The sequence below is a fragment of the Ornithorhynchus anatinus genome, chromosome 6 (assembly GCF_004115215.2).
Source record: "Ornithorhynchus anatinus isolate Pmale09 chromosome 6, mOrnAna1.pri.v4, whole genome shotgun sequence".
NCBI classification, from domain to species: domain Eukaryota; kingdom Metazoa; phylum Chordata; class Mammalia; order Monotremata; family Ornithorhynchidae; genus Ornithorhynchus; species Ornithorhynchus anatinus.
The window spans coordinates 48,015,003-48,037,538 of NC_041733.1; the positions used below are offsets into that span (position 1 = coordinate 48,015,003).

At 54.9% G+C, this 22,536-nt stretch overlaps 1 protein-coding gene and 1 long non-coding RNA gene across 2 annotated transcripts in view; one reads left to right on the forward strand and one right to left on the reverse strand.

The window, feature by feature from the left end:
• Positions 1-22,536, reverse strand: part of FAT4 (FAT atypical cadherin 4) — a 139,618-nt gene that overhangs the window by 115,483 nt on the left and 1,599 nt on the right. The window contains 9 exon segments of the mRNA XM_029067234.1: positions 18,983-19,084; positions 19,087-19,297; positions 19,299-19,354; positions 19,356-19,382; positions 19,384-20,556; positions 20,558-22,171; positions 22,173-22,264; positions 22,267-22,483; positions 22,485-22,536. Of these exon segments, the coding sequence (XP_028923067.1) occupies positions 18,983-19,084; positions 19,087-19,297; positions 19,299-19,354; positions 19,356-19,382; positions 19,384-20,556; positions 20,558-22,171; positions 22,173-22,264; positions 22,267-22,483; positions 22,485-22,536 (3,544 nt within the window).
• On the forward strand, positions 1,665-10,326 carry LOC114812875. The gene is made up of 3 exons (XR_003760494.2): positions 1,665-3,065; positions 5,344-5,425; positions 10,151-10,326. It is a non-coding gene; the product is annotated as an uncharacterized LOC114812875 (long non-coding RNA).

Here is a 22,536-nt window from a genome sequence, read left to right on the forward strand (position 1 = left end):
TACCAGTCTAGAAACAGGAATTTTTTTTGACAACAATCGTTAAACATTTACTACGTGCCAGGCACCGTGCTAAGCACTGTGGTAGACCGTGAACCCATTGTTGGGTAGGGATTCTCTATCTGTTGCCGAATTGTACTTTCCAAGCACTTAGTACAGTGCTCTGCACGCAGTAAGTGCTCCATAAATACGATTGAATGAATACAAGATTCAGCCCCCGTCCCACCTAAGGCTCCCATAATTCATCCCCATTTTCCAGATGAGAGAACTGAGGCCTAGAGAAGTGAAGTGACTGGCACAAGATCACCCAGCAGACAAGTGGCAGAGCCAGGATTAGAAGTCAGGTCCTCTGACTCCCAGGCCCGGGCTCTAGCCACCGGGCCACGCTCTTTCTCGCGAATGGAGTAGACGTCTGGAATCCCACGATTCCAGATGGTTTTTCCCAGAGCTTCCAGGGCCGATCCCGGAGAGGGATTCATCTGAACTGAATTACCTACAGGAGGGAAGAGTCTCTTACTGTATTCCCTCTAAAACTCGGCAACAGAGGGTTGGGGGAAAAAATGGACTATGAAGAGAAAGAATGTCGGCGGGCTCCAGGATTTCATTTCCCCCAGTCCAATTCCAAAGCAAAGCCCTGATGTGAATTATGGCACATCTGGATCCAAATGGGAGGATGACTTCAACGCTCACTATGTGCCGAGCACTGTGCTAAGCGCCCGGCTCGGTGTCGGCGGGCCGGGGGGCCTGACTTCAGTCAGTCGACCAGTTCGTCGGTGGTATCCGTTGAGCCCTTACTGTGTGCAGAGCACTGGACTGAATGCGTAGGAGAGGATAATAGAGCGAGTAGACATGATCCTTGCCCTCAAGAAGCTTACGATATGCTCTTCTTTCTTAGAATGTCGGTTAGGCGCTCACGGTGTGCCAGGCACTGTACTAAGCGCCGGAATAGATATAAGCTAATTGAGTTGGACACAGTTGCTGTCCCACACAGGGCTCATATCTTAATCGCCATTTAACAGATGAGGAAAGTGAGGCCCAGAGAAGTGAAATGACTGGCCCAAGGTTACCAAGCAGACAAGTGGCGGAGCCAGGATTAGAACCCAGGTCCTTCTGATGCCCAGCCTCTATCCACTAGGCCATGCTGCTTCTCATCTGTGTGCAGAGGACTGGATTGAGTATTTAAGAGAGGATGATAGAGTCAGTAAACACAATCCCTGCTCTCAAGGAGCTGACTCCTCCTCTCAAGGGCACTGAACTGAGCGCATGGGAAAGTAAAACAGAGTTAGGAGACCCTATCCCTGCCCTCAAGGAGCTGACGATCCAGAGGTGCCTAATCCCACCTCTGCCACTGGCCTGCTGTGTGACAGAAGTATCACCGTTGTGATTAGGACAGCCCTGCCCCGGGGCTCAAAATCTACAAGATAAGATTTGTGCCTCAGTTTCCCCCTCATAAATGGAGGCCAGTCACACCAAGGCAGCAAGGAGACTTTGCCAAGAGTTTGAGCCTGCGGAAATAATAGACGTTGGTTGGGACCAGGTGACAATAAGAAGAATAAAGACAAAAATAATAGCACTGGGTTCTTATCCCCATTTTACAGGTGAGGAAACTGAGGGCCAGAGAAGTCAAGTGACTTGCCCGAGGTCATACAGCGGACAAGCGGCCGAGCCGGGAGTAGAACCCAGGACTCCCGACTCTCGGGCCGAAGTTCTTCCCGCCGGACCGCCCTGCTTCTCTCAAGGAATACAAAAACAGGGGCCTGGGTCACCGTCTAGATTGCGATGTCATTTCTCGGAAAAGCCAACTTACATTTCGAGCTTGGAACCGCCCCTCCGGCTATTATTCTCCCGGCACGTCTACGGAGAATTCCTGCCTTCCCCCTCGGTTCGCTTCCGAGACGTCGAAACGCTCCTCACGCTCGAGTCACCGCGTTCGAACGTGAACATTTCCCCTCCCTCAAACCCGGGGCTTCTTGAAGGAGGACGGAAGAAATAAAAGGGGGTGAGATTTTCCGGAACCTCGAGGAAGGGCAGCGAGTCGACGCCAAGACAGAGGGGCCTCTTTTCTCTATTCAGAACTCGGGTCTCTCGGACAAACCGGGGCACGCAACCGCCTCACAACGATAGCTGTGTGGGTTATCACCTCCCCGAAGATGTGAAGAGGCCTCGGTGAGTCTTCCCATGAAAATCAAGTCAACAGCCTGTCTCAGCTCCTGGCGAACCAAAGGCGGTCATCATTTTTCACTACGGTCTTCACCATTTTTCTCACGTGTCCTCAGCGTCGCCTGGACTGGTCAGCCAACACAAAGTGCGTCGGCCACAATGTGAGTTCACCGTGAAAGATTGAATTGAGGCTGATTAGACATACTTTCCCTGCCGCCAAAGAACGAAATAAATAAATAATAACTCGGGAAAGGACTGGGAAGTTTTTCACTCCAGCGGCTCCCGCCCCCACCCCTTTAGCCTTCTTCTCTAATCAAGTGGAAGGAACGTCTCTGGTTCAACCCCAAAAGCGCAGCCCTCAAAATGGGAAGATTTTTTTTTTCTCTCCGTCCTTTGTTATTCTGAAAGACCCTCCCTCCCTTCACCCTTGACTTGCCTCGCCCCTCGCTTCAGCACAGAAACCGGAGAATGGAAGCACCGCCCCCCAGCTTGTCTTCCAAAGGAGAATGCAAAGCGCCTCTCCGTCCACATTTTAAGAGAAGCTCGAGGACGATGGGCAAAATCGGACCCTCTCGCTTCCCAGATTTGCATTTAAAAGATCGGGCACTGGCTTCGGTCTCCGTGGCCCATCGCAGTCTCCGTGGCCATAGAAACGTTGGGAAAGGTGAAAAATGCCATCCGCTGGACTCGCGGTGACTTTATTAAACCGTCACTAATCAGGACCCAAAGACACAGGGTTTTAGTGTTTGGGTTAAGCAACTGAATAATCTACAGACTCGGCTGACCTCCTCCTACGAGTTTTCCTCTCAGAAAGCCTCGAGGATGGCACTTCTCTCCTTGTAAGAGTAATCTTCATTTTATTTGGGGAGCACTTAGTCTACGAGTCCAACGCTGTTCTAAGCACTGGGGTAGGTATAATAATAATAATGATTATGGTATTTGTTAAATGCTTACAATGGGTCAAGCGCTGTCGTAAGTGCTGGGGTAGATATAAGGTAATCCGGTTGGACGCAGTCCCTGTCCCACCCGGGGCTCACACTTTTAGTCCCCGTTTTACAGATGAGGTCACCGAGGCGCAGAGAAGTGAGGTGACTTGCCCAAGGTCAAATCGCAGATAATAATAATAATAACAAAAATAATACCGGTATTTGTTAAGTGCTTACTATGTGACAGGCACTGTACTATGCGCTGGGGTGCATATAAGCAATTCTGGTTGGACACAGTCCCTGTCCTACATGGGGCTCACAATCTCAATCCCCATTTTTCAGATGAGGTCGCCGAGGCACCGAGAAGTGAAGTGACTTGCTCAAGGTCACACAGCAGATGTGGCAGAGCCAGGATTAGAACCCATGTCTTCTGACTCCCTGGCCCGTGCTCTTTCCACTAGGCCATGCTGCTTCACAGGTTAATTAGGTCCCTGTCCCACATGGGACTCGCAGTCTAAGCGGGAGGGAGAACAGGTATGGAGTGAGAGCCAGTCATTAGGACTGCGCTGAGGGATCTTAGCCCATCTCTATCATGATTATCATCATTATTATTATTATTATTATTAAGTGGCATCGAGTCATTTCCGATTCATTGCGACTCCATGGATATTCTTTCTCCAGAACGTCCTGTCCTCCGCCATAATCCGCAACCTTTCTAACGGTTCTTCCCTTATCCTTGTTACGGTCTCTAACCATCTAGCGGCCGGTCTACCTCTTCCAAATTTTCCCTCGACTTTTCCCAACATTAGCGTCTTCTCCAGAGAAGCAGTCCTCCTGATGATGTGTCCAAAATACGCTAACCTAAGTCGAGTCATTTGGCCTTCCAAAGACCACTTTAGTCTAATTTGCTCCAAAATCCATTCGTTTGTCTTCCGGGCAGTCCATGGAATTCACAAAAGCCTTCTCTGACACCACTTTTCAAAAGAATCGATGTTCTTTCTATCCTGTTTTTTCGCCGTCCAGCTTTTGGATCCATACATTCTTACTCGAAGCACCACAGAGTTGACAGTTTGTAATTTTGCGGCAATTGTTACATCAGCACATTTCATGACTTTTTCCAGGCTCTTCATAGCAAGTCTTCCTAACATTAATCTTTGGCGTATTTCCCCACTGGTATTACTGGGATTCTCCCTGAGCACCACTCTAGACAGTAAACTCATTGTGGGAAGGGAACGTGCCTGTTTATTGTTGTATTGTCTTCCCTCAAGTGCTTAGTACAGTGCTCTGCACATAGTAAGCGCTCAATAAATACTATTGAATGAATCAGACCAGATCGAGCACCAGCTGAGAGCAATGGACTGGATTTGTTGTTTGTTTTATTTGTTTTGTTTTACGGTAATTGTTAAGTGCTGACTAAGTATCAAGCACTGTTCTAAGACCTGGGGTCGAAACAATAAATATCATTAATTGCCTAATTGATTGGTTGATGCACTAATCTCCAAAGCTGGCAGGAACTGATACACAATTCTTCACGCAGGGGCTGATTTAGCCTATCAATCAATCATTGGTATGGAGTAATAAGTAATTGGTATTGAGCGCTGTACTAAGCACTCAAAGATAGTATAACAGAGTTGCTAGACACACTCACTTCCCGCAAGGAGCTGACGTTCTAGAGAGGAAACTACCAACTCTGCTGTATTGGACTCTCCCAAGCGCTCAGCACAGTGCTCAGCCTACAGTAAGCGCTCAAGAAATACCACTGATGGTTAGATTGGTTGTCCCTGAACCTAGCAGAGTCAGTTCTACTGGTGCCTGCTGTCTGCTAGACATTGCTCTGACCCAGTGACGCTGGTATTAATCCACTAGTTGTGGGCAGTGACTGTGTCTGTTTATTGTGATATTGTAATCTCCCAAGCGCTTAGTACAGTGCCCTGCATACAGTGTGCACTCAATAAATACGACTGAATGAAGGAACGAATAATCCACGTGGATTAATTAGCAGAAAACCAGAAATCAACAGAACCCAAGTGAACTGAGCGATCCACACAGCCAGCTCCGGCGAGAACCTCGAGGGGCGACTGCTTTTTCTCATTTTTATTTTCTAGACAACGATATTTACGGTGAAAGTGACACAAGCACTGAATACATCCCATCCATCATGTGACAGATGTCTCGAAATCAATTTGAAGATTCGAAACTGGCTCTCCTTTGTCGGTTTCTCTCACGTGACTCCGTTTTTGTTCTCTGATCTGTTTTCCAGATTCGACTGATTAAGATCCATTCCCACTACGCGTGAAAACATTAGGCGATGAGATGTGAGCATTTATAAACACGGGAAGAAGGTAATGTCTCCGGATTTTTGCTCCGAGCTTTTGCGCCGAATGAAAAGAAAGGTATTCTAAATTTAGAAGGAAAATCATCTCTCATTATCTCTTAGAAATCAAACCCTGACATCTCCGTCACTCTCTGGAGGCGCTAGTTGGAGTTGAAACAATGATAAATCCCTAAGCGATAAATGATAAAGGGAAGCGGTGTAGCCTAGTGGAAAGAACCCAGGCCTGAGAGTCAGAGGACCTGGGTTCTAATTCCGCCAGCTCCACTTGCTTGCTGTGTGACCTTGGGCAAATCACTTCATTTCTCTGGGCCTCGATTCCTTCATCTGAAAAATGGGGATCAAGACCGGGAGCCCCGTGCGGGACAGAGACTGTGTCCGACCCGCTTATCTTATATCTACCCCAGCGCTTAGTACAGTTTCTGGCGCGTAGTAAGCGCTTTACAAATGCCAGAAAAAAGAAAAGAAAGGTTTGATGACCTTCATAACCTATCGTTAAGAGTCAATTATAAAGAAGGCTTCTAAGTAAATCCTTCCTTTTTTAGCTATTAACTTTTCCATTCCCAATCCTCCCTGTATTTAATTCCAAGAACATGAGCAGATTTTTAAAAAATGCACTGAGCCGAATTGTTATGGCTTCTACCTCGGTTGAATATTTAAGAGTTTCTCTGAGAAGAAGCGGCAGGTTTTTAGGGCAAAACTGCCTCCCACCACCTCCACATCAAATTTAATTAGAACTAGGTCATATTTCATTTTCTTCAAAGAACACAAATCCATCATCTTAGAGGTATGTTCTCCTAAACTTGAAAAGATAAAATTGGGGATGTGGTATGCTCTAGTGGTAGCACAGTCTAGTAGATAGAGGCCGGGCCTGGGGATCGGAGGTTCTAATCCCAGCTCTGCCATGTGTGTGCTGTGTGACCTTGGACAAGTCACTTCACTTCTCTTGGCCTCAGTTACCTGCAAAATGGGGAGTAAGGCCGTGAGCACCCCCCATGAAATAGGGGCTGCGTCCACCCTGATTCACTTGTCTCTCCCCAGTGCTTAGAACACTGCGTAGCTCATAGTCAGCGCTTAACAAATGTCATTAAAGGAAGGAGGAAGGGGAGGAGGAGGAAGAGGAGACGCAGCTTTGCCTAGTGGAAAGGGTCCGGGCCCGGGAGTCACAGGGTCTGGGTTCTAATCCCGGCCCTGTCATTGTCTGTTTTGTGACCTTGAACAAGTCACTTCACTTCTCTGTGCCTCAGTCACCTCCTCTGTAAAATTCAATCCCTGTCCTCTCTCCCTCTTAGATTGTGAGCCCCGAGTGGGACAGGGACTGTGCCCGACCGGGTTATCTTCTATCCATCCCAGAGCTTAGCACATAGCATTATGACTAACTCTTTTGTCCTCTCCCAAGCATTTAATCTAGTGCTCTGAAAATACCACTGATTGGCTTTATTTAATAATAAAAATGATAGCCTTTGTTAAGCGCTTACTATGTGCAGAGCACTGTTCTAAGCCCTGGGGGAGATACAGGGTCATCAGGTTATCCCACGTGAGACTCACAGTCTTCATCCCCATTTTACAGATGAGATAACTGAGGCCCAGAGAAGTGAAGTGATTTGCCCACAGTCCCACAGCTGGCAGGCCTCCCTGGGGCCCCGGCCTCATCCCCATTTTACAGATGAGGTCACTGAGTCACAGAGAAGTGAAGTGACTTGCCCACAGTCACACAGCTGACAAGTGGCAGAGCTGGGATCCGAACCCATGGCCTCTGACTCCCAAGTCCGGAGAGTCCATATCTTTTCATCTATGGCCCCGAGCGTTTAGGACAGTGCTTGGCACATAGTGAGCGCTTAACAAATACCATTACCATCTCCATCATCATCAATCAATCAATCATTGTTCTGATCTGGATGCCTACTGTGGAATGAACACTGTACTAAGAGCAGGAGAGAGTGTAATACAGTCCTCCCTCCCCTTAGACTGGGACCCCCATGTAGGAGAGGGAGTGTATCCGACCTGACGATCTTGTGTCTACCCCAGGGTTTAGTACAGTGTTCAATGCATAGTCAGTGCTTAACAAATACCTCAGTTATTATTATTACACCTACGGTGATGATAAGGTTGCCTGTGAGATGCAGTCTTTCAGATCTTTGTAATATACATGAATATCAAAGAAACCTTTTCCCTCATAAAGCAGTTATTCATCGTATTTGTATTTTTTAAGGTATTTGTTAAGCACTCGATAGGTCTCAGGCACCGTACTAAGTGCTGGGATAGATATAAACTAATCCAGTTGGACACGGTCCCCGTCCCATACTGCTCACGGTCTTAATCCCCATTTTCCACATGAGGTAACTGAGGCCTAGAGGAGTAAAGTGATTCGCCCAAGGTCGCACAGCAAGCGAGCGGCCGAGACGGGATTGGAACCCAGGTCCTTCTGACTCTCGGGCCTGGGCTTTATCAACTAGGCCACACTGCTTCCCATAAGTGGCACTTCAAAAAAACCGAAAAATATGGGATTTATTAAGCGCTTACTATGTATCCACCACCATGCTAAGCACTGGGATAGATACAAGCTAATCAAGTTGGACACAGTCCCTGTCCCACGTGGGGCTCACAAAGTAGGAGCGAAAAGCAGGTATTGAATCCCCATTTTACAGTTGAGGAAACAGGCACAGAGGAGTGAGGTGACTTGTCCAAGGTCATGCATTTCAACATCTCGATTTCTCTTTAAGACTCAGAATGACTTTTCCCCTTACGGCAAAAGGGATTCTTCATGTAGTCGTAAACACACAATCACAAGCATATACACAAACACACACCCCCAGAACACACACCCACTGCTGAGAATTGAAAATAATCCCAAACACCTTATCACACATAGCCATCTGGGTTCTCTTAGTTCGAAGCAAGGTCTCTGAAAAAGGCGTTAGAGCCACCCACTCGCTCAGCTCTGTTCTGCAGAGAAAAAAGGAAAAAAAAAGTCCTTCCCCGCTTCCTCTATTTTCTAGCAGTGCAAGAGGTCAAGAGGGTGTTCTAAATCTGTCAGAGCTTTGGACAAAGTGCCTAAGTAGCCAGCGTTCGTAAGTGATTAAATCCGACGGAGAGCGGGGGCGGGGGGGGGGGGGGGTGGTAAATGGACCTTTTGGAATAATTATTGCCAGTCTGCATTTCCAAGCACTGAAATATGGCAAAGAACACCCGCCCCAACGCACAGTCTTTTCAACAGTCGGACGAATGTGTTTGTTGGAAAACATATAAAACTTTGAGGCATCTTCTCGGGGCGGTTTAAAAAGCCCCCAGACTTGATAGAAAAGTGTGATTCTCTCCTGTTAAACAAATAGCATCACTTCTCGGTCAAAGCTTCACGGCAACGAACTCGTTTTTGTTTTCTTATGGTACTCGGCGCTTAGTATGTGTCGAGCACCATTCCAAGCACTGGGGGAGATAGAGGATTATCAGGCCAGGTACAGTCCCTGTCCCATATGGGACTCTCGGTCAAAGAGGAGGGAGAACGGGTTGAATCCCCATTTTTAAAGTTGAGGGAACTGAGGCACAGAGAGGTGAAAAGCCTTGCCCAAGGTCTCACAGCAGGTAAGTGGCGGACCCGGGTTTAGGACCCGGGTCGCGTGCTTTATCCGCTAGGCCAGGCTGCTTGATTTGACTGTGAGCCCACTGTGGGCAGGGATTGTCTCTCTCTCTTGTTGAATTGTACTTTCCAAGAGCTTAGGACAGTGCTCTGCACACAGTAAACGCTCAATAAATACCATTGAATGAATGACTAGTGGAAGATGATATTATGTAATGGAGGACTGGATGTAAAACTATTCTTGAAGGGCAAGAAGAGCAACAGGGTTTTTTTCTAATCTTTCTGGTCCTCTTAATTCAGTAACTTTAAGAGCAAATCAGGAAAAACTGTGGATGAAAACTTAAATTCCCTCCTACTTAGACTGTGAGCCTCGTGTGGGTTAGGGAGTGTGTCCAACAGATTTGCTAGACATGTTTCCTGCCCACGACAAGCTTACAGTCCAGAGGGGAAGACACATTATTAATCATTGGTATTTACTGAGCACTTCCTGTGTGCAGGCTAATAATAATAATGATGATGGCATTTGTTAAGCGCTTACTATGTGCCAAGCGTTGTTCTAAGCGTTGGGGGGTGGATACAAGGTAATCAGGTTGTCCCACGTGGGGCTCACAGTCTCAATCCACATTCTACAGATGGGGTCACTGAGGCCCAGAGAAGTGAAGTGACTTGTCCAAAGTCACACAGCTGACAAGTGGTGGAGCGGTTTTAGAACCCATGACCTCTGACTCCCAAGTCCAGGTTCTTTCTACTGGGCCACACTGCTTCTCATACTGTACTAAGTGCTCGGGAAATACAGTACAACCAAGACTGTAAGTTGACTGTGGGCAGGCAATATGTCCGTTCATTGTTCTATTTTACTTTCCCAAGCACTTAGTAAAGTGCTCTGCATACAGTAAGCATTTGATAAATACGATTGAATGAATGAATGAATGAATGAATGAATGAATGAATGAATGAATGAGTTGATAGACACGTTCCCTGCCCATACCGAGCTCACAGTCGAGAGGAAAAGACGATCCCACTGCTAATCTGATCACGTCTGAGGCTGTGAGGAAAAAACACATCTGTGAAGTAGCCCTATTTTCGATGTATAACTTGGTCCCTGTAAGGTAAAGAACACAATTCCAGCCCCAGCACATCATGGTCTCTATAATGCAGGCTAGCGTTAAGAGCACAGGACTGAAATTTGGGAGACTTGGATTCCACTCGTGCCCCTGCTGCCTGCCTGCTGCGAGACTTTGGGTGAGTCACTTCACATCTCTGTGCTTCGCTTTCTCTACCTGTTAAAATGGGGGACAAGAACCAAGAAGCAGCATGGCATAGTGGATAGAGCACCGGCCTGGGAGTCAAAAGGTCATGGGTTCTAATCCCGACTCCGCCACTTGTCTGCTGTGTGACCTCGGGCAAGTCACTTCACTTCTCAGGACCTCAGTTACCTCATCTGGAAAATGGGAATTGAGACTGTGAGCACCCCAGCACTTAGTACAGTCCCTGGCATACAGTAAGCGTTTAAAAAATACCATTATTATTATCATGATTAATAATAACACTATTCCACCTGCCTCTGATCTGTTGGTCTTGGATTCATTCATTCAGTCATAGTCACTGAGCCCTTACTGTGGGCAGAGCACTGTACTGAGCGCTTGGGAAAGTCCAACACAACAATAAATAGATTTATTCCCTGTCCACAGTGAGCTTACAGTCTAGAGTAGGGGAGACAGACATCAGTACAAATAAATAAAGTGACAGATGTGGACATAAGTGGTATGGGGCTGGGAGGGGGGAAGAGCAAATGGGAGGACGTCAGGGCGACTCAGAAGCAAGTGCAAGATGAGGAGAGGTGGAGCTTATTCAGGGAAGGCCTCTTGGAGGAGATGGGCCCTCAATAAGGGCTTTGAAGGCGGGGAGAGTCATTGTCTGTTGGATTTGAGGCGGGAGGGCGTTGCAGGCCAGAGACAGGATGTGGGCGAGAGGTCGGCGGCCAGAGAGGCGAGATCGAGGCACAGCGAGAAGTGTGCGGGCCGGGTTGTAGAAGGAGAGAAGTGAGGTGAGGTAGGAGGCGGCAAGGTGGTGGACTGCTTTAAAGCCAAAGGTGAGGAGTCTTGTTTGATGCAGAGATGGATGGGATACGGGATACTGGAGTTTTTTGAGGAGCGGGGTGACATGCTTCGAACTTTTTTTGTAGAAAAATGACTCTGGCATCAGAGTGAAGCGTGGACTGGAGCGGGGAGAGACAGGAGGCTGGGAGGTCATCGAGGAGGCTGATGCAGTCATCCAGGCGAGATAGGATGAGCAATTGTATTAATGTGGTATCGCTTTGGATGGAGAGGAAAGGGTGGATTTTAGCTACGTTGTGAAGGTGGGACTGACAGGATTTAGTGATGGATTGAATATGTGGGTTGAATGACAGAGAGGAGTCAAGGAGAACGCCAAGGTGGCGGGCTCGTGAGACGGGAAGGATGGCGGTGCCATCTACGGTGATGGGAAAGTCTGGGGGAGGACAGGGTTTGGGTGGGAAGATAAGGAACTCTGTTTTGGACATGTTAGGTTTGAGGTGACGGGAGGACATCCGAGCAGAGACGTCTCAAAGGCAGGAGGAAATGCGAGCCTGGAGAGAGGGAGAGAGATCAGGGCTGGAGATGTAAATCGGCCGCATAGAGGTGGGAGTTGAAGCAATGGGAGAAGAATGAGTTCTCCTAGTGAGTGGGTGTAGAGGGAGGAGAGAAGGGGACCCGGAACTGAGCCTTGAGGGACCCCCACGGTTAGGGACCTACTTCGGTGGTTAGCAAAGAGTAAGTACTTAATACCATTCTCGGTCCGGACAGTCAAAATGAGGACGTGATCCACCCCCATTCTTTTATGGTATTTGTTAAATGCTCTGTCTCGTCTTATGCTCTCGAGTCATTTCTGACCCATAGCGACGCCACAGACACATCTCTCCCGAACGCCCCGCGTCTCCATCTGCCATGGTTCCGGTAGTGGATCCATAGTTTTCTTGGGAAAAATCCGGAAGTGGCTGACCATCGCCTGCTTCCGCGCAGTCAACTTGAGTCTCCACCCTCGACTCTCTCCCCTGATGCTGCTGCCCGGCACGGGTGAGTTTTGACTCGTAGCGATTGCCTGCCACTCGCTAGCCACTGGCCAAGCTGGGAATGGAATGGACAGGCCTCTGCTTCACTCTCCCTCCCCAAGTCGAGACTGGTAGAGGATTGGAAACTCTCCAGGTGCCACCCTGAGAGGGGTTTAAGTGCTTGCTCTGTTTAAAACACTATTCTAAGCATTGAGGTAGGCACAAGTTAATCAGGTTGGACACAGCCCCCACCCCAAACAATCAATCAGCAGTATTTATTGAGTGCTTACTGAGTGCAGAGCACTGGACCAAGCGCTCGGGAGAGGACTCTATAACAGAGTTGGTAGAAACGATCCCTGGCCACAGCGTCAATTAATGGTGTTTATTGAGCTCCTACTGAGTGAGGAGTACAAGACTAAATGCTTGGGAGAAGACAATAGAACAGAGCGGCTAGGTGCGTTCCCCACCTACAATCAATCACTGTATTTATTGAGCGCTTACTGTGTGCAGAGCACTGTACTAAGCGCGTGAGACAGGATGACCTAGCCCCTCAACGCGTTTAGTCTAGAGGACGTGATTCAAAGGGCTTCATAAACTTCCCCGTTTCATGCCGCCAGGTCTCTCCTGGCGGGTCAACGCTGCGGAAACCGTAATCAAGCAGTCATTGGTGTTGATTGAGCGTTTACTGTGGGCAGAGCACTGTACTGAGCACCTGGGAGGGTCCAAAACAACAAAATTGGTGGACACGTTGCCCTGCGCACAAGGAGCCTAGACTAGAGAGGGAGACGGAGGCTAAAATCAGTGAATTAGGGATATGGACATAAGTGCTGTAGGGCTGCAGGAGGGGCGAATAAAGGGTGTAAATCCTAATGCAAGGGCGAAACAGAAGAGCTTGGAGTCCAGCAGGAGTCCAGGCTAGCTCGGGGACGGGTGGGAGAAAGGAGAGAAAAGAATGCTTTATTCCCCTCTTCCCCGGGCCCGTCCGGGGAAGACAATCCATTGGAGATGCCTGCTTAGAACCCAGCCCGTGCGGCCAAATCCCTGCAAACGCATGAGGGAAAAAGGAAAGGAGCCCATTTTACAATTGGTAAAGAAAATACAAAATAACGTGAGCCACCGGTGCTAATTGATAACTTATTTCTGCAGGATCGCCGCAGATTAATTGGGTTTGGGTAGAGGGGCGAGGGAGGAGGAGAGCAGAAGAAGAAAAGGCGTTTTACGGTATAGGATGCTGAAGACGAAACCAAGAGTAATCTGAAATTCTAGCTCCCAACTGCAGCCTTTGGATCTGCTGGTGGAGAAACACATTTGCTTTTGATTTTCGAGGTGGTTTGCGCTGGGCCACTTGAGCTTCGGTTTACAGTTTCATCACTTGGGTTGTGCAGAAAATGATTTAACCCTTCAGAGGGTTCCCCTGACTGAAAAAGCCGCATGGCCTGGTGGCTACAGCCCGGGCCTGGCAGTCAGAAGGACCCGGGTTCTGATCCCGGCCCCGCCACTTGTCCGCTGCGTGACCTTGGGCCGGTCACTTCGCTTCTCTGGGCTTCAGTCACCTCCTCTGGAAAATGGAGATTAAGACTGCGTGCCCCATGTGGGACACAGACCGCGTCCCACCTGATGAGCTCATATCTAGCCCAGCGCTTAGTACAGTGCCTGGCACGTAGTGAACGCTGAACAGATGCCCTTTAAAAAATATGACTTGAAAAGGGAAAGATAAAATAAAGATGTCAGAGAAAACAAGGATTGCAGAAACCGGTCTCCATTCCAACCCTCGTAACGTTTGAATAAAGGGTCCGCTTAGCCTGCGGAGAAAGCCGAGGCTCCAGAGACCGCTTCGCTCGCTTTTTAGCCAATCCGTTTCAAGCCCGAAACGGCTCGCCGTCCTGCCTCTTCCGAATACCTGGGTACACGCCAGTGAGGAGTTTTCCACTGGATCGGGAGAGGTCACCCAGAATTCCAAACCACCCCACCTCCCGCAGCCAAACTCTGCCAATGTCCCAGAGCAAAGCGGACGCGGGCAGATTTGGAAACGCTCGAAAACAGAAGGGGAAACCTCTCGTTCGCGGGCGAACCCCAACCGGCCCCTCGGAGCGGTTGGCTCTGGAAAAATCCTCGAGGCCTGTGGTAGGGGGGCATCCTCGGGCTTTCCAGGGATGGGAGGGGTAACGTTCGGTGTGGTTTTCCCATCTCTGCCTGCTGCGTGACCTTGGGCGAGTCACCCGCTTCTCTGTGCCTCAGTCACCTCATCTGTCAAATGGGGATTAAGACCGTGAGCCTCACGTGAGGCAGGGACTGTGTCCAACCCGATTTGCTCATCTCCACCCCAGCTCTTAGTACAGTGCCTGGCCCGCGGTAAGCGCTTAACCAATACCACGATTATCATTATTATTCTTATTAGGGGAGTTGAAAGGAAGCCCAGAGGCAGGGAGAGGGAAAGCGAGAAGACGGGAGCGCAGAGCAAGAGGAGAATACCCGGACCCCAGTTTCATCCGCCTGGGGTCTCTGGGTCTTCTCCAAGCATTACAGACTTCCCCGAGGGGTCGGCTCGGAGCCCGCGGAATCCATTCCATCCTTAGGGAGGGAAGACCATCTGGGAAGCAGCAAAAGAGGAGGGCCCGTGCCTATTCAGGCCAAGCTTTCCTTCTCGCTCTGGAATTCGGCGTGACTTGGGCCGAGGGCTGGTTTGATAAACTCAGGGGTGGAAAGGCCGGTTAGACAGGAGGGTCTGCCGAAACCCGGGGGACCTCCGCCTCGGAGCAGGGCGGAGGTTAGGGAATCCCTCGAATTGGTGGTAATCATAATAATAACGGTATCTGTTAAGTCCTTACTATGTGCCAGGCACCGTACTAAGCGCTGGGGTGGATCCAAGCTAATCGGGTGGGACACAGCCCCGTCCCACGTGGGGCTCACGGTCCTCGTCCCCGTTTGACCGGTGAGGTGACCGAAGCCCAGAGAAGTGAAGTGACTCACTCACCCCAGGTCGATTACAGTCGATAATCACTGGGCAGGGATCGTCTCTATCTGTTGCCCAATTGTACATTCCAAGCGCTTGGTACAGTGCTCTGCACATAGTAAGTGCTCAATAAATACGAATGAATGAATGAATGAATGAATGAATGAATGAGGTCACGCAGCAGACGGATGCCGGAGCTGGGATTGGAACCCAGGGCCTTCTGGCTACCAGGCCGCTACTCCGGTATTCGTTAAGCGCTTACTAGGTGCCAGACACTGTACTAAGCGCCGGGGTAGATGAAAGCCAATCAGGTTGGACACGGTCTGTTTCCACCTGATTATCTTCTATCTACCATAGTGCTCAGAATAGTGCTTGGCACATACTAAGTGCTTAACAAATACCGCAATTATTATCATTATTAGTATTTGACAGATGAGGTAGCTGAGGCACAGAGAAGTGAGGTGACTTGCCTAAAGTCACCCGGCAGACAGGTGGCAGAGTCGGGATTAGAACCCACATCCTCTGACTCCAGGGCCGGGCTCTAGCCACTAAGCCACGCTGCTCCGTGGTATCTGTCGAGCGCTTTGCCTTGTGTGCGGAACGCCGTACCGAGCGCTTGGGCGAGGACATTGCAGAAGGTGCGATGGGCCGCCCACAAGGAGCTTACGGTCTAGAGGGGAGCATTGCTCGGTGACTGTGGGGGCAGAGGGATAGTGTGGTTCTAGCCCAGCACACAGAACAGTGCTTGGCACATAGTAAGCGCTTAACAAACACCATTATTATTATTATCATTATCTGTAAAATGAGGACGAATTGACCGTTCTCTAGACCATCAGCTCATCTCCAGACCGTAAGCTCGTTGTGGGAGGGGAACTTGAGGGCTAATGTTGTTGCATTGTGTTCTCCCAAGCGTTCAATAGAGCGCTCTATACATAGTAAGCGCTCAGTAAGTACCACTGATTGATTAAGCGATTGATTCCCCTTTCCTCTCAGGCTGTGAAGCCCCCTGTGGACATGGATTGGGTCCGATTTGATGAAATCTTTTGAAGTCTTTCTCCCCTTGTGGACCATAAGCTCCTTACGGGGCGAAATCGTGTCTGCTAACCTGCTACACTGCAATTCCGCCAGCGCTTAGTACAGTGCTCTGCACATAGGAAGCGCTCAACAAATACCACTGATTGACAGATTATCTTTTCTTTGAGATATCTGTTAAGCACTTACTATGCATCGATGACTGTTCGGAGCGCTGGGGTAGGTACGGGTTAAATAGATGGACACAATCCCTCTCCCGCATGGGACTCACAGTCTGAGTAGGAGAGAGAACGGGTATCCCCATTTTACAGTTGAGGAAACTGAGGCACAGAGAAGTGAAGTGACTTGCTTGAGGTCGCACAGCAAGCAGTTGGCAGAGCCAGATCCTTCTGGCTCTCCACTGGACCACACTGCTTCCCTGCTATTATGGCTAAAATAATCTTATATTCCTACCCCACCAGAAAGTAATCATTTAATCAATGCTCCAGTCGATACTGTGATTTTAGCACCTCTCAGAGAAACTCCAGGGTAGCATATGCATGTTGGGAAAGTACGCTATAGCAAACTTAGAGAAGGAGAGTGATCTGGTGGATAGAATTCAGGTCTGGAGTCAGAAGGATCTGGGTTCTAATCCCGGCTCCGCCGCCTGTCTGCCGTGGGACCTTGAGCAAGTCGCTTCGCTTCTCGGGCCTCCGTTACCGCATCCGTAAAATGGGGATGAAGACCGTGAGCCTCGTCTGGGAGAGGGACTGTGTCCGACCCGACCAGCTTGGTTCTGCCCCAGCGCTTAGTACAGCGCTTGGCACGCTGCGCATTTAACAAGTGCCATTTAAAAGAAAAAAGAAAAAAAAAACCTTTCAACCTCTCAACCAACTGCATATGGAACTACTTTATGGAGAAAATGGACAGAGTTGGGTGTGATCTTCCTAAAATCTCTCCTGCCCCTCCCCAGTTCCTCCCCTCCCGCCCCCCGCCGCCGCTCCTTCTCTAACTCTCCCACCTTCCCCAGCAGGATCTCAAGAGATCTGCCTTCTCTAAAATTCCACCCCTCCACCTGCACCTCCGACCCCATCCCTTCCCACCTTATCAAAGCACTTGTCCCCTCCCTCCCTCCCTCCCCGACCGCCCTCTTCAACCGTTGACTCTCCAGTGGCTTCTTCCCCACTGCTTTCAAGCCTGCCCACGTCACCCATGCTAAAAAAAAAAACCCTCCCTTGACCCCATGGCTCCTTCCAGTTAGGATCCCATCTCCCTCCAACCATTCCTCTCCAAACTCCTTGGGCGCGTCATCTCCACCCGCTGCCTCCATTTCCCCTCCGCCAATTCTCCCCTTGACCCCCGCCCACCTGGCTTCCGTCCCCTTTGCTCCACGGAAACCGCCCTCTCAAAGGTCACGAACGATCTTGCCAAATCCAACAGCCTCTACTCCATCCTAATCCTCCTTGACCTCTCAGCTGCCTTGGACACCGCGGACCACCCCCTTCTCCCGGAAACGATATCCATCCTCGGCTTCGCTGACGTGGTCCTCTCCCGGTTCTCCTCTTATCTCTCCGGCCGCTCGTTCTCGGCCTCCTTGGCGGGCTCCTCCTCGGCCTCCCACCCCCTAACGCGGGGTCCCTCGAGGTTCGGTTCTCGTTCCCCTTCTGTTCTCCGAACTCCCTCGGAGAACTCATTCGCTCCCACGGCTTCGACGACCACCTCCCCGCGGATGATTCCCAAATCTCCACCTCCAGCTCTGATCTCTCTCCCTCTCTCCGGTCTCGCATCTCCTCCCGCCTTCAAGACACCTCAACTACCTCAACTTCCCACCCAAACCCCGTCCTCCCCCTGACACTCCCGTCCCTTTAGAGGGCCCCGCCATCCCTCCTGTCTCACAGGCCTGTGACCTTGGTGCTCTCCTCGCCTCCTCCCTCTCATTCAACCCATACAGTGCGGGGTACATAGTAAGCGCTTATTGTTATAACGTACCGTCCCAAGGGCTTAGTGCAGTGCTCTGCATACAGCAGGCTCTCAATAAATACGACCGACCGACCGACCGATGAATAACGTGGGTCTGAAAAACAGTTTCCGACAACCCAGATCCATCGGTGACGTGTATTCAACGCTTACAGCGTTCAGAGCAGCAGACTGAGCGTTTAGCAGAGTACTGCGGAGTTGGTGGACACGACGATCCCTGCCCTCAAGAAGCTTCCAGTCTACGGCAGGCGGAGCGCCCGGGAGAGGGTAGAAGTAGACAAGATTCCCCGGCCCGGCTGCGTCGACCTAAACCCTCCTCAGCTAATTAAAGAGGTCAACCTTTGCGACCGGTGTGCCCGAAGGAATCAAAAGAGAAGGGAGGGTCTCAAGGCTCACCCCCAGCTCTCTCCACCCCCACGAAGAGAACGGGTGGGGGTAGGGAGTGGCGACGGGTGAAAGATCCCCACGGCTCCTTTTACCAGCGGCGCCCTCCCCGTCCCCAGCCAAAACAGTAAGAACCGCGGTATTTGTTAAGCGCTTACCGCGTGCCAGGCACCGTACCGAGCGCTGGGGTGAACACAAGCGAATCCACGGACACGGTCCCTGCCCCACAGGGGGCTCGGAGTCTCCATCACCATTTTACGGATGAGGAAACTGAGGCCGGGAGAAGCCGAGTGCCCTGCCCAAGGTCACACAGCGGACACCACGTGCCTCCTTTCGTGTGTGTGTCCCCCCCCCCCCCGCCCCCGCCGACCACCACGGGGTCACCGTCCCCGCGACCCGGCAGCCCCAGGGCGGGAACGTGGAGACCCCGGGAGGGAGGTGGGTCGCCGGGAGGGTCCCGCCGCCCTCCCCCCGGCGAACCGAGCTCGGGCCGGCCCCCCGGCTCCCGGGCCCGCCCGGACGATCGCGAGGATGCGGGGAGGGCAGGGGAGCCCGAAGGGGGCCGGGCCGCCGCCGGGTGGGGAGATCCCGTTACCTCGGCCCGCTGGGTCCGGGGGAAGGCGGTCGACCTCTCGACGGCGTAGACGTCCACCAGGTAGGAGTGCGCGCCCTGCTCCCTGTTCCAGGACGGCGGCCGTGGCGGACGAGGCCGCTGCGCCGGCCCACGGTGAAGAGGCGGCCCAGGCTCCGGTCCCGGCAGCGCACGGAGACGATGTAATACTCCACGGCGGAGGCGGCGGCGGCGGGGCCCCCGGGCCCGGCGGCCTCCACGGCGATGACGTCGGTGCCCACGGGCTCGCCCTCCTTGAGGACGGTGACGTAGCGGGGCTGGGTGAAGACGGGGCCCCGGCCCGCGGAGGACGACGGTCACCTCGCTGGTGGCCCGCCGCCTCTCGGGGCCCCGGTCCGGTGGCGGCCACCACGAGGGCGTAGGTGGAGGCGGGAGGGCGCCAGGGGGGCGGCCACCCGCAGCTCGCCGCTGCGCCGGTCCAGGGCGAAGACGTCCCCGTCGCCGCCCACGATCTCGTACTCCACCTCGCCGTTGGGGCCCTCGTCCGGGTCGGAGGCCGCCAGGGCGGCCAGGACGGAGCCGACCCCGGCGGCGGAGGGGTCGGCGGCCAGGGCGTCCTGGGAGACGAAGACGGGGGCGTTGTCGTTGACGTCGGCCACCAGGACGGTGACGTTCTTCAGGGCGCTCCGCCGGCTCTCGGGGGGCCGGGCCCCGTCGCTGGCCCGGACGGTGAGGAGGAAGGCCGGGGAGACCTCGCGGTCGATCTCGGCCCGGGTGTAGACGGTCCCCGTGGCCCCGTCGATGCGGAAGTGGGCCCCGCGGGGCGCCTGGCGGACGATGGCGTAGGTCAGCCGCCCGTTGTCCCCGGCGTCGGGGTCGCGGGCGGGCACGGAGACCACCGGGCTGCCGACGGGCAGGTCCTCGGGCACGGTGCGGACCACCTCGCCCGGGGGGAAGCTGGGCGCGTTGTCGTTGGAGTCCCGCACGCGGATGAGGAGGGCCACGGCGGCCGAGCGCGGGGGCCGCCCGCGGTCCCGGGCCGTGACGTTGAGCCGGTAGGCCGGCCGGGTCTCGAAGTCCAGCGGCCGGGCCAGGAAGACGCCGCCGGTGTGGGCGCCGACGCTGAAGGCCCCCAGGTGGCGGTCGGGCCCGTCCAGGCCGTAGCGCAGGTCGGCGTTGTCGCCCGCGTCGGCGTCGGTGGCCGAGACCGAGGCGACCAGCTGGCCCACCCGGGCGTCCTCCGGCACGTCCACCAGCAGCGCCGGGCGGGGGAAGGCCGGGGCGTGGTCGTTCTCGTCCAGGACCTCCACGCTGACGGTGCAGGTGGAGGCCAGCGGGACGGGCCCGCCGTCGGCCGCCCGGATGGCCAGGGCGTAGGAGGCGGTGGCCTCCCGGTCGAGGGGCCCGACCAGGGTCAGCTGGCCCGTGCCGCCGTCCAGGGCGAAGCGGTTCTCCTCGTTCCCCGCGGCGATGGCGTAGCGGACCAGCCCGTTGGGGCCCTCGTCGGCGTCGGCGGCCGCCACGCGGACCACGGGGGTGCGGGCCGGGGCCGCCTCGGAGACGGAGGCCCGGTAGAGGTCGCGGGGGAAGCGGGGGGGGGTGGTCGTTGACGTCCCGGACGAGGACCTGCACGGTGGCCCGGTCCCCGAGCGGGCGGGGCAGGCCGCGGTCGGCGGCCACCACGGCCAGGGTGAAGGCGGCCGCCCCCAGCCGCCGGGTCAGGGCCTCGCGGTCGAAGCGGCGGGCGCTGACCAGCAGGCCGCTGACCGGGTCCAGCTCGAAGTCGGGGGGCTGGCCGGCCTCCAGCGCGTAGCGGACCTCCCCGTTGCGGCCGGCGTCCCGGTCGGCGGCCGCCACCCGCCCCACGGGGGAGCCGGCCGGCCGCTCCTCGTCCAGGTGGAAGACGTAGTGGGTGCGGTCGAAGAGGGGCCGGTTGTCGTTGACGTCCTCCAGGACCACCGCCACCTCCACGGTGGCGCTCAGCGGCTCCACGGCCCCGTCGGCGGCCGCCACCCGCAGGCGGTAGCGGTCCCGCCGCTCCCGGTCCAGCCCGCGCCGGACGTAGAGCTGGCCGTCGGGGAAGACCCCGAAGTCGCCGTCGTCGTCCCCGCCGGCGGCCAGGGAGTAGGCCACCCGGCCGTTGGCCCCCGCGTCGGGGTCGGTGGCCCGGACCCGGAAGAAGCGCGCGTTGACGGGGGCCGACTCGGGCAGGGCCACCTCGTAGGACAGCTGGTCGAAGACGGGCGGGTGGTCGTTGACGTCGCGGACGGTGACGGTCAGGGGCAGGCGGGAGGAGCGGCGGGGGACCCCCAGGTCCCAGGCCACCACGGTCAGCGCGTAGACGCGGCCCGGGGGGCCGGGCGGCCCCAGCAGGCGGACGGCGCCGGTCTCCCGGTCCACGGCGAAGGGGGCCCCCGGCGGCCCCTCCAGGCCGTAGGCCACGGCGCCGTTGGGCCCCTCGTCCGGGTCCTCGGCCCGGGCCCGGAAGACGGTCCGCCCGGCGGCCCAGTCCTCCACCACGTCGGCGCGCTCCGCGGGCCGGGCGAAGCGGGGGGCGTTGTCGTTGAGGTCGCGCACGGTGACGTTGACCTCGGCCTCGCCGGCCCCGGCCCCGCCGCTGGCCACCACCCGCAGCCGGTAGGAGGCCCGCTCCTCCCGGTCGAGGGGCCCGGCGGTGCTCAGCCGCCCGCTGGCCGGGTCCACGGCGAAGGCCCCCGCGGGGTCGCCGGCGGCGATGAGGTAGGCGAGGTCGCCGTCCGGGTCCGGGGCGGCGGCGGAGACGGCCCCCACGGGCGTGCCGGGGGCCGCGTTCTCGAAGACCACGAAGCCGTAGGCCGCCGGGCTGAAGACGGGCGGGCCGTCGCGGGGCCCCAGCACGGCCACCGTCACCAGGGCCGGGGGGTCGGCCCGGCGGCCGCCCCCGTCGGTGGCCGCCACCTCCAGCCGGTGGGCGGCGGCCTCCCCCCGGGCCAGGGCGGCCCGCGTGGTCACGGCCCCGGTCCGCGGGTGGACGCGGAAGCGGGAGGCGTCCCCGGCCCGGAGGCTGTAGCGGACGGTCCCGTTGGGGCCCAGGTCCGGGTCGCCGGCCGTCACGGCGGCCACGTGGCTGCCGGCCGGCTCGCCCTCCCGCACCCGGGCGAAGTAGCGCAGCGGGTAGAAGGCCGGGCTGTTGTCGTTGAGGTCCAGGACGGTCACGTCGACCCGGGCGGCGGCCGGACCGGGGCGGGGCCCCCAGGTCCGTGGCCAGGACCAGGAGGGAGTAGGCGGGGCGGGCCTCCCGTCCAGCGGGCGGCCGGTTGGTCAGGGCCCCGACTCGGGGTCCAGGCGGAAGGCCCCGCCGTGGTCGTCGGCCAGGGAGAAGCGCACGGTCCCGTTCTCGCCCAGGTCCCCGTCGGCCGCCTCCAGGACCAGGAGCCCGGTCCCGGCGGGGGCGCCCTCGGCCACGGCCGCCCGGTAGCCCCCGGGCCGGGCGAAGGCGGGGGCCCGGTCGTTGACGTCCAGGACCGTGACCTCCAGCCGGGCGTAAGGCCACGCGGGGCCGGGCCCCCCGGTCGCGGGCGCTGACGTTGAGGACCACC